The sequence below is a fragment of the Hakea prostrata genome, chromosome 8 (assembly GCF_041222555.1).
Source record: "Hakea prostrata isolate BN-2017 chromosome 8, UWA_Hpros_2, whole genome shotgun sequence".
Classification (NCBI taxonomy): Eukaryota; Viridiplantae; Streptophyta; class Magnoliopsida; order Proteales; family Proteaceae; genus Hakea; species Hakea prostrata.
Window position 1 is genome coordinate 2,556,683 of NC_142607.1, and position 12,538 is coordinate 2,569,220.

The 12,538-nt window shown below is 38.6% G+C and overlaps 1 protein-coding gene and 1 non-coding gene across 4 annotated transcripts in view; both read left to right on the forward strand.

Annotated features, from left to right (window-relative positions):
* LOC149006234 (phytyl ester synthase 2, chloroplastic-like) overlaps positions 1 to 12,538 on the forward strand; it is a 48,093-nt gene that overhangs the window by 15,750 nt on the left and 19,805 nt on the right. For all 3 annotated transcript variants that reach the window (XM_089165838.1, XM_089165837.1, XM_089165839.1), the window contains exon 8: positions 12,079 to 12,187. In XM_089165838.1, coding sequence (XP_089021964.1) covers positions 12,079 to 12,187 — 109 coding nt within the window. The remainder of the gene's footprint in view (positions 1 to 12,078; positions 12,188 to 12,538) is intronic.
* On the forward strand, positions 6,759 to 6,866 carry LOC149006235 (small nucleolar RNA R71). Its single transcript, XR_016175380.1, has one exon. It is a non-coding gene; the product is annotated as a small nucleolar RNA R71 (small nucleolar RNA).

The window sequence follows — 12,538 nt, forward strand, 5'->3', positions numbered from 1 at the left end:
AGAACAATCAAATTAATGAAATAAGCATGGTTCATCTACATCCCAAAGAAAAAGAACTAGCTACTTATTATTACAAAGTTCCTAAGAAAAATAAAGATGAAACATAGGGAGAGAGAGAGAGAGAGAGAGAGAGAGAGAGAGAGAGAGAGAGAGAGAGAGAGATGTGGTCTTCTTCTTCAGCAATGAGAGAGATGAGAGCCGCATTCGCCGACCTCCTTTCTTCTCTGTGGCTGGCTTCTTTTTTATGTCTCCCGCACACAATGAATCCCCTCTCTTTACCCGTAGATTTGACCTTTATTCGTTCAGATTTTGGAAAAACTCAAAACTAGAAAGTTGTAGATATTTTCAATATCGTTCCATAGCATCTTGAATCATAAAAATCCAAGCTCATACGAGAGAGATATGCCCAAAATACTGAAGGTAGGTCTGTTTACCCGATTTTCAGATATATTACCAATTTTGTTCCTTTGACCTCCACCTATTTCCAATTTGGCTAAGATCTCACTTTTCATGATTTCTTGGGCAGCAAGATTGAATGCCATGATTTAAAATCCACCAATATCTAATATATTTGCCAACTTTACTCCATATTATCTCTAATATCCAAAATCTCCTTATTCCTGAAAAATACACAAAAAAATACTCAATTAGCTCTCTTTAATTAAATAAGTATGGGGAATTAAATCAAATAAATAATGGTAAATGCATGCTTATCAAATACCCCCACACTTGAGTGTTTGCTAGTCCTCGAGCAAAACAAGACAATAAAAGTAATACAGAAAATAAAGAAAGAAAAACCTAACTCACTTTCGTAGGAATCACGGTTGCACTTAGCATGTGCAACAAGCCTTTAAACCCCTAGGTTACCCTAGTGGACGAGTTGTGTCTCGTGAGTGTTTGCAGAGAATATACACATAAAATTCTTAAGTGCTCTTCTAATTATTCTGGCATTAATAAGAGTAGAAAGATAGATTCCAAGACAAAGACACTCCACTAAAGATTAAAGGGAATATAGGCACCCCCACACTTAAGCTCTTACACCCTCTCTTGAGTCTAGCTCTAGGCAAACAATTCAATCGAGAAGTCTCTTCTTATCTTCAGTCTACCAGTTCACCCTCAGATAAGACTAAACTAGGTACCAAATAATACCAAGAACTCAAGATCTAAGCAATATTGACATTCTTAGACATTTCACCTTTATAAGCACATTAATTCACTTCTTTCTTTAATGGTCACAGTTCTAGTCCGTGCAATGTCTTGCCTCTTAAGCTTTCTAGATGGCCTATGTAACGAGTGTTGGGTCAGCCGCTCTCAAGCCAGATGGCCTTAAGGGACTAGGTGTAGAATACCCCTCGAACTTACTTACTCAAGCCAACTAGGCTACAGGCCAAGACTGGACCAAAGACACCCCAACTGTTTGACGCGAAGCACGATGTTGGTGACACCGAGACCCGGTTACTAAGAAGGAGGTCTAACCTTTAAACTTCATCATATTTTTTTTTTCTTTTTTTCACATTAGACTTCAATTCACTTCACATTTAAATAGTCTAAAATCGGTCTCAACTTGTCACCATAAGCACAAGGCAATACAAGATAGCTAGATGGTCAAAGCTTTTAGACTACCTGGAATTCCTATTTTCCGATTCAACCTCGGTCTCAAAATGTAAAACCCATTACTATTCTCTTAAGAGGGTGTTCATCACATCAGATGAGATTTCTAAAACACTTAAACTCTCATTTTGTATCTAAGCAAGGAATTAAAACATTTATCTTACCAAAGCCAGAAAAAATTGGGCACTTTTTATCTTTGTGACAATGCTCTACCAACTATCAACAAGTCTTACTCGAGTTGACACCCCCCCACACTTAAATTATGCAATGACCTCAGTGCAAGCAAGATATATAAAAAAATGATATAAGCAAATAGAGGAAAGAGTGTACCCGATGTTTGAAATCATGATAGAGCACGCAACAGTAAAACCTAACAACAAACAAAGAAAAGAGAAGAAAAAGAACAAGAAATAACATCTATACAAATGGGTTGCCTCCTATTAAGCGCTAAGTTTAAAGTCTTCAGCCAGACTCAGTGAGAGACTCATGAAGAGTCTTGACGAAAGTCTTCTAGGTCCAACTCCTCAATAAGTTGGCCATCAGCATGGCCATCAGCAAGGCCATCAATATAGGGTTTTAGTCGTTGGCCATTAACCTTAAAGGTTTGTCCATTGAGTGGGTTACGGATCTCTATCGCACCATGGGGAAATACTTGAACAATCACATAAGGACCATCCCATCGAGATCGAAGCTTACCAGGAAATAAGCACAATTTAGAATTAAACAACCACACTCGCTGATCAGGTACAAAGGACTTTCGAGTAATATGTTTATCATGAAAAGCTTTGGCTCGGTCCATATAAATGCGCGAATTATCATAAGCATCATTACGCAATTCTTCTAATTCAGATAATTGAAGACGGCGAGTAGAACTAGCGTCAGACATATCAAAATTAAATGTCTTAATTGCCCAAAATGCCTTATGCTCTAACTCAACAGGAAGATGACAAGCTTTACCGAAGACTAAACGGTATGGTGACATACCAATAGGAGTTTTATAAGCAGTCCGATAAGCCCATAATGCATCCTCTAATCTAACAGACCAATCTTTGCGGTCAGGTCTAACGGTCTTTTCCAAGATGCATTTGATCTCACGATTAGAAACCTCCACTTGACCAGATGTTTGAGGATGGTAAGGAGTGGCAACCTTATGGGTAATGGAGTATTTCTTCAGCAAAGATCCAACCCGCCAATGACGAAAGTGACTACCGCCGTCACTAATAATAGCTCTAGGAAAGCCAAAGCGGCTAAAAATATGGCTCTGGATGAAGGACATCACTACCTTATGATCATTGGTCCTAGTAGCTTTAGCTTCTACCCATTTAGAGACATAGTCAACTGCTACAAGTATGTATTCATGACCAAATGATTTAGGAAAAGGTCCCATAAAATCAATACCCCATACATCAAAAACTTCAACAACAACAATGGGGCTAAGGGGCATCATGTTTCTATGGGAAATATTGCCAACCTGTTGGCATCTAAGGCATGCTCTACAAAAAGAATGGGCATCTTTAAACAATGTAGGCCAAAAAAAACCACTCTGCAGCACCTTTGCTGCGGTCTTATTACCACTAAAGTGTCCCCCACAGGCGAGAGTATGACAAAAGGATAAAATACTTTGAATCTCACTCTCAGGGACACAACGACGAATGACTTGGTCTGAACAATAACGAAAGAGCTCAGGATCTTCCCAATAATAGTACTTAAGTGAGGAGAAGAAGCGGTCTTTAGCAGCCTTATCCCAAGCAGACGGAATCCTCCCCGTAACAAAATAATTAACAATATGAGCATACCAAGGTGTAGATGTAGAAGATATAGCTAATAATTGCTCATCAGGAAATGTCTCACTAATCAACTTAGAGGGGATAGAATCAAGAGGAATCCGAGATAAATGATCTGCTACAACATTCTCTGAGCCTTTCTTATCTTTAATCTCTAGGTCAAACTCTTGAAGGAGTAGAATCCAGCGGATGAGCCTTGGCTTGGCATCAGGCTTAGAGAGAAGGTGCCGAAGAGCTGTATGATCTGAATAGATAATCACCTTTGAGCCCAAAAGATATGAACGAAACTTATCAAGGGCAAAAACCACTGCTAGTAATTCCTTCTCAGTAGTAGTATAATGCATCTGAGCATCTAAGAGGGTCTTACTAGCATAGTAAAGAATGACTGGTTTCCCATCTACCTTTTGACCCAAAATAGCACCAAGAGCAAAATCAGATGCATCACACATAATCTCGAAAGGGAGATGCCAATCAGGTGATTTCAAGATAGGTGCTTTAGATAATAAATCTCGAAGGGTATGGAAAGCATGAAGGCATTTCTCATCAAAGGTAAAAGGGGCATCCTTTGCAAGTAAATTGCATAAGGGTCTAGAAATCAAGCTGAAGTTCTTAATGAAACGCCTATAGAATCCAGCATGGCCTAAGAAAGATCGGACTTGCTTAACAGAAGTGGGAGGGGGTAGTTTGGCAATAACCTCAACCTTGGCCGGATCGACCTCAATACCACGTGCAGACACTATGTGTCCAAGGACAATTCCTTCTTGAACCATAAAATGGCTCTTCTCCCAACTTAAAACAAGGTTGGTCTCCACACATCTTTTAAGAACCTGTGATAACCGGTTGAGACACTCGTCAAAGGAAGATCCAAAGACGGAGAAATCATCCATGAAAACCTCTAAGGATTGGCCAACCATATCAGAAAAGATGGCCATCATGCACCTTTGAAAGGTGGCTGGAGCATTACATAATCCAAAAGGCATGCGTTTAAATGCAAATGTACCAAAGGGGCAAGTGAAGGTTGTTTTCTCTTGGTCAATAGGGCAAATGGGAACTTGGTTGTAACCAGAGTAACCATCAAGAAAACAATAGTGGCTTTGCCCGGCTAGTCTCTCTAGAATCTAATCAATAAATGGCAAGGAGAAGTGATCCTTTTTGGTGACCGTGTTCAACTTTCGGTAATCGATGCAGACACGCCAACCTGTAGTGGTATGAGTTGGGACGAGATCACCATTGTCATTCGGAACCATAGTAATGCCGGATTTCTTAGGGACAACCTGGGTAGGACTGACCCATTCACTATCAGAGATTGGGTAAATAATTCCGGCATCTAACCACTTAATCACCTCATTTTTCACCACCTCTCTCATATTAGGATTCAGACGACGCTGAGGATCCCTATGGGGTTTCGCTCCATCCTCACAATATATCCTATGCATACATATGGAAGGGTCTATGCCCTTAAGATCAGCTAAGGACCAGCCAATGGCTGACTTGAATTCAGAAAGCACTCCTAGAAGGTGGTCTTATTGCCTAGGTGATAGATCAGAAGAAATAATGACAGGCAATGTTTCATTTTCCCCTAAGAATGCATACTTTAGATTGGAAGGGAGAGGTTTAAGTTCCAACTTAGGGGGACATATGAGGGATGAGGGTTGGGGAGATGCAGCTAATGGAGGTAGAGGCTTAAATCTCTTTGGAAATGATGGCTGCTCCAAAGGAGTGGAAGAGTCCAACAATGTGTTGACTTCCTCAATAAGTTGGTCAGATTCTCCAAATGACAAGTAACGTTGTAGGGGATCATCAATAAGCATGTTTGGAGTATAATCCGCCACTTCCTCATCACTAAGGTTATTCGCAAAGCACTCTTCATCTCTATTTGGGCTTAAGGATGCATTGAAGATGTTGACTCTAAGTTTCTTATTTTCAAATGATATATCCATGACACCCGATCTACAATTGATGCAAGCATTCGTAGTGGCTAAAAAGGGGCGTCCAAGAATGACTAGTGGTAACTTATTGGTAGTTGGATTATCCATATCTAGGATCAAAAAATCGATAGGAAAATATAGATCATCAACCTTTACCAAAACGTTTTCAAGTAGCCCACGAGGTCGTTTGATTGAGCGGTCTGCTAACTGTAGTATCACATCAGTGGATTTCAAATCTCCTAGGCCAAACCTATCATAAACTGAACCGGGTAAAATATTCACACTGGCTCCCAAATCAAGCAATGCTTTGCTTATGGATAGATCTCCAATGACACATGAAATTAAAGGTGTACCAGGATCTTTAAGCTTAGGGGGCAGTTGGTTGGAAATTATAGAGCTAACTTGTTCAGTTAGGTGCACAGTTTTAAGAGTCTGAGTTCCCAACTTACGCTTTTGGGTGCATAGATCTTTTAAGAATTTAGCATAAGCTAGGACTTGCTTGATAGCATCCAATAGTGGGAGATTGATATGAACTTGTTGGAATAAATCAATCATTTCTTGCATCTTAGCATTCTTTCTAGGATCTGGAATTGAGGATTCAAGAGCTTTAGGGAAGGGGGCTTTGGGAGTGTAAGATTTAGGAGTAGGACCATCTACAATTGGAATGTGCAACCCCTTACGAGGAAATTGATGGGTAATACTCATAGGTGGTGTCTCTTTATTAGGCTTGTTTGCATCATCACCAGTCTCATGGGTCAAATTAACCTCTTCTCGACTCTCAAGATCGATGGGCAATGGCTTAGGAATGGACAAAGGTGAATAATATTTCTTCCCACTACGTGTCACAACAGACACTGGTTGGACTTGTTCTTTCCCAGACCCAATTTGATGATTAGGGTTACCTATTGGTTGACTAGGTAATTGGCTAGCCTCCCTCCTACTGATGGCATCAGCTAGTTGACCAAGTTGGGTTTCCAATTTGTTAATGGACTGAGAATGGAAATGCAAGAATTGAGTATTTTGCTCTAATCCACTAAGTGTTTTTAGTACCTTATCCTCAAATGATGAATTATGTGAGGGTTGTTGCTCATTCCTACAGGCATTTTGGTGCATATTAAATGGAGGTGGATATGGGGTTTGTTGTCCCAATGACAAGAGATAGTCTAATTTCTTAGATAGCAAGTCAACCTTAGTGTTCATTTCAACAGTAGGATTGATCTCATAGAGACCGCTCCTCGTTGGATGCCCAATGGGTGGAATCTCAGTCCTAGTTGCTGAAGCATGGTAATGGGAATTTTCACTAAGGGTCTCAAAGAATTCCCATGCCTCTTTCTCATTCTTGTGCATGAAAGTCCCACCACAAGAAGAATAAACCATTTGCCTATGTCGGTCTCTAAGGCCATCATAAAAGCATTGAACCAATTGCCATTTAGGAAGAGCATGGTGGGGGGCACTTTCGAAGTAATTCTTTTAGTCTTTCCCATGCCTCATGAAATTGTTCTCCTTCTTGTTGGGAGAAACTTGTTATTGCTCTCCTAATGCTATTGGTACGACCAATGGGGAAGAACTTTTTAAGGAACTCCTGTTGCATTTCTGCCCAAGTGGAAATTTTAACATTATCCAAAAAATGAAGCCAATGCTTAGCTTTATCTTTAAGGGAGAATGGGAAAAGCAATAACATTAAAGCATCAACTGAGAGGTTTTGAATTTTAATCGTGGAGGACACCTCTAAAAACTCATCTAAGTGCTGATAGGGCTCTTCATTGGCAAGTCCGTAAAAAGATGGTAGCATTTGAATCACACTAGATTTGATCTCATATTGAGCCGCCTCTATGTCAGCCAACTTAATACAAGAAACCGGAGTATATATCGTAGGAATGAAATGCTCACTCAAGGGCCTCATTGGAGGCTCATAGTTTGCAATGGTTCTTTTTGCCTTTTAAGGTTGGTCAAAATCTCTTCTAACTCTAAGTCAAGTGGAGTCAACTCAGGGTTTAGGGACCGACGACCATGCATACACACAGAAGAATAAAAAAAAGAATAAGCTAAATAAGTAAAATTAAAAGAAAATAACTATAGCAAAAGGGAGAGTTTAGGACGTACCTGAAGCGCAATCCACGTGATCTTTCGAACAAAAATTACACATGTGGGATCTGAGGGATGGGGATTTTTAAAAATTAACCTAAACAACCCAATCTAATGCAAATATTACAATTGAAAAGTCCTAAATACAATTATATCTAAGAAAGAAAAGATAACAACCTAAACTAATTATCGAATCACTACTCTTGCAGTTACCTACAAAACAAAAGAAAAAGAGATTAGTTAAATAAGCAAAGAAAAATTAAAAATTAAAAATTAAAAATTAAAAACACTAAAATTACTCTAAAAATTATGCCTAATTGACAAAAATCAATCCTAGCAACCGTGCTTTGGTTCCCCGGCAACGGCACCAAAATTTGATCGTGTCGCTAACCAATCAAAAATAAAATCCTATACTAATCTAGCAAGCAGAAAGTACGGGGTCGAACTATGGGGAACTAAAAGGCTAAGTTACTAAAATTGAATTTAACAAAACTAAATTTAAACTAAATCTATTAACTAATGTAAAACGTTAACTGTGAATATGTGAAGATCTTTGGGATTTCGAATCCCCAATGATTTTCCCTAATCGATATAACTCTACACTTCAAAGTAAATTAGGGATGGTCTTCCTAGATATGCCCTATCTTCGCAAGACTATCGTCCTTCGCGGAAGCTTGGCACGCTTAGTTCGCTGAGTTATAGAACATCTTTGGCCAAACTCAAACACAATCAACTAGAAGATATAGAACAATCAAATTAATGAAATAAGCATGGTTCATCTACATCCCAAAGAAAAAGAACTAGCTACTCATTATTACAAAGTTCCTAAGAAAAATAAAGATGAAACATAGGGAGAGAGAGAGAGAGAGAGAGAGAGAGAGAGAGAGAGAGAGAGAGATGTGGTCTTCTTCTTCAGCAATGAGAGAGATGAGAGCCGCATTCGCCGACCTCCTTTCTTCTCTGTGGCTGGCTTCTTTTTTATGTCTCCCGCACACAATGAATCCCCTCTCTTTACCCGTAGATTCGACCTTTATTCGTTCAGATTTTGGAAAAACTCAAAACTAGAAAGTTGTAGATATTTTCAATATTGTTCCATAGCATCTTGAATCATAAAAATCCAAGCTCATACGAGAGAGATATGCCCAAAATACTGAAGGTAGGTCTGTTTACCCGATTTTCAGATATATTACCAATTTTGTTCCTTTGACCTCCACCTATTTCCAATTTGGCCAAGATCTCACTTTTCATGATTTCTTGGGCAGCAAGATTGAATGCCATGATTTAAAATCCACCAATATCTAATATATTTGCCAACTTTACTTTACTCCATATTATCTCTAATATCCAAAATCTCCTTATTCCTGAAAAATACACAAAAAATACTCAATTAGCTCTCTTTAATTAAATAAGTATGGGGAATTAAATCAAATAAATAATGGTAAATGCATGCTTATCAGTTGTAGAGGGGTTTACACAGACCTATGGGTTGATTATCAAGAAACTTTTACCCCTGTTACAAAACTTAACACTGTCAGAGTTCTATTATCTATGGCTATGAACAAAGACTGGAACATGCACCAACTAGATGTGATGAATGCTTTCTTACATGAGGAGTTGGAGGAGGAAGTCTATATGGAGATCCCACATGGTTTTTCTGATGACAATACTGTAGGAAAAATTTGTTGGTTGAAGAGGTCAATGTATGGGTTAAAACAGTCATCTAGATGCTAGTTTGGACACCTCCAGAAGGCAGCGACCTCTATTGGATATAAGCAAACCAATGCTGATCATACACTATTTGTTAAAAAGTCAGGTACCAATATCACACTTCTCATTTTTTATTTGGACGATATTGTCATCACAGGGAATAATGGTGAGGAAATACAAAGATTGAAGAACTTTCTTAGTAAAGAGTTTGAGATTAAAGATGTAGAAAAATTATGATACTTCCTAGGAATTGAGGTGGCTTGATCAAATAAGGGTATATACCTATCCTAGAGGAAATATGTTCTAGATTTATTATCAGAAGTGGGAATGTTCGGGTGTAAAACCATTGATACCCCTATTGAGGCTAGAGCTAAACTTAAGGAGAAAGAGAGAGAACCAATGGACAAAGGAAGATATCAAAGGCTTGTAGGGAAGCTTATTTACTTATCCCACACCAGGCTAGACATTGATTATGCTGTAGGAATAGTAAGCTAGTTTATGCATGATCCCTATTCAACTCATATGAAGGTTGTTACCAGAATACTGCAGTACGTGAAAGGAACTCCTGGAAAAGGAATACTTTTGTCATCCACTGATAATCTAAGGGTAGAAGCTTACACTGATGTAGATTGGGCTAGGTCTCCTGACAGGAAGTCAATTTCAGGTTGTTGTACCTTTGTTGGAGGTAATCTAGTTACTTAGACGAGTAAAAAACATATGTGATAGCTTTACCCAATACAGAAGCTGAATACAGAGCTATGGTTCATGGTGTTTGTGAGCTATTATGGTTAAAAGGTCTACTAAAATTCGAATATAAGTTCCAAACCCTATGATGTTGTATTGTGATAGCAAGGTGGCCATTAGTATTTCCAATAATCATGTGTAACATAATCGAACTAAGCACATTGAAATTGACAGATCTTTTGTCAAAGGAAGGTTGGAACAAGGACTAATTTGCATGCCTGTTGTTATATCTGGAGACCAAGTGGCTGATATTTTCATAAAGGGTTTAAAGAAAGGAGATTTCCTTCCTATTGTAGGCAAGTTGGGCATGATTAACATCTATGCCTCAACTGGAGGGGGAGTGTTGGTTGAGTTGTATTAGGAGTTCAATTCTAGGAGTTTTAGTTCATGTAGTTTTCTTATTTTTGTTACCCAAGTAAGGGTATTTATGTAATAATCTTCTTTCCACTTCGTTATAAATAGAGGGCTTAGGATCACATTGATCTATTCAAGCCATTCTACCACAATCGACTTTCTCAACACAGAGGCCAAAACACTTTATGTGAACAGTGTCACCACTTTGTAATTGACTTAGTCAGAATATTTTGAGTTGGTCTTAAGAACAAAATGCATTGAGGCTTTATGAGTGGGGGGATCTTAAAAGTATAGTTTAATTTATATTTTGGTCATGTATATTCTAATTAGTTCATATATAGGTTTTTTTTATTTTTTTAATGAATAAATAAATATATTAAACGAAGAGGGAACAAGAGAACAAGGTCTTCAAGTAGAAGACCAAAAAGAAGAACTAAGGCCCCAGGAGACAACAATAATCATGTTCCTTGGGTATCATCAACTGGGGGATGGGGGATGACTAACAGTCTAGAAGAAACATCAAAATAAATGGCATTCCAAATAATGTTTGTAGAGCGGGATTTGGAAGTCCATCTTTGAAGATTGCGCTCCACCATAGGTGATGGATAGAGGCACAATATACTAGCTTACCAATTCGGTCGCAAATGGAAAAACCTGAAAAGTTTCTCAAAATCCAAAACCAATCACGAGCAAAACCAAAGGAATGCCTCGAACAGGGCCAAATGGAAGCCATGGTTTTTTCCTGGATAGATCTGGAGAAAGGGCAAGAAAGGAAAAGGTGTTCAAGGTCCTCCTAACCGTTCCAGTTGGGGTTTGCAGGGATATGATGGCCAATGAGGAAGGATTGGGTGGGGAGAGCAAGGTTAAACGCCCTCCAAAGGGTAAGGGAGTGACGAAGGATGTGGCCTTTGAACCAAACCAAGGGGGGCCAGGGGGTTTAGGGTTGTGGGCACGGAGAAGGTTCCAGGCTGAGTAGGTGGAGAAGGTTTTGGTGTTTGGCGGGAGCCAAACAATGAGGTCGCAAGTGGAGCTATAGTCTGGTTTGGTCAGGTACCCTAACCTTCTTTAGTTTTGTGTGTATTTCGTGCTAATGTACTTTAGCTTTAGCTCTGTGTTATTGGTCTCACTGCTTCTGCAGTACCCAAGTCTCCTGTCCCAATGGGGCCCAAAAATGCTGACAAAGCATTCCTTGGGTTTAAAAATCAGTTATTCCCTAAAGCCCTGGGTTGCCTTGATGTCTATCACAATTAAATTTTACCCAATTCATTGATGGGGTCGTCCACTCATGTTTGATGCTCTCACCTCATCCCTATGGATAAACCATCTCAGTACTTGGCTGTATTTCTCCTGTTCTGTAAACCAAAAGGGTCATCTCTAATTTATTTATTTAATGCATAAGGGATTGCAAATGCAAGATCAGTACACATGCTATAATTTACTGAAATGGACGTGATTTAGAAGCTATGCATAAGTTGATGCACTTATAACAACAGGGATGAAAAACTGAGCAAAGATTGGCTTGTTTGGAGTGGTGAATTCTTTTTCATTCGTTTTTCCTTGTATTGAATACCTTTTTTTACTGCCAATTATACAATATACTGATGTGGTAACTATGAAGATAAACAATGATAACATACTGGCATTTGGTTTCCCTATTTAGTTCAATATGTTGTGCCTCCATAATTTATTTTTCTTATAAAGAAATAGAATAAATGTCTAATGAATCTGCATAATGCTTGTTGCTTTAGATTGGGTTCTTGTTTAGGCAGTTCTGTCAGTCACTTCATAATTTTGTTTTGCATGGTAGTGTCTTTGATATTATTTTTCTCAATAAATGACATTTTCTTATTATATTAATGTTTTAGCGGAAAGGATCAGTTGCTACCGAGTCAAGAGGAAGCTGAAAGGCTTCGTAGAACACTGCCTAATTGCCAAATCCGTAACTTCAAAGACTCTGGTCACACACTTTTCATGGTAAACATTGAGCGTTGTATACTTATATCTGATGTTTGTTGAATATGCAAAGCATGCAGAAATTTATCTTCCTACTTCTCAAGCAATGGCTATCACACTAGCATGTTTATACTAATTGTTGGATTCTACTAGGAGTTCAATTAGAGTTGTATAGGAGTTAAATTAGAGTTTATATTCATGTAAAATTCTATTCCTTGTAATAGTGTACTTTCCACTTAATTATAAATAGAGGGCTTGACGCTTGAGATCATTGATCAAAAAGCCATTCTACCAATATTGTGTTTCTCAACATGGCTTCAGAGCCTAAATTCGATTAGGAAAGTGAGAAAAAAAGAGGAGCGTCGAACCTAC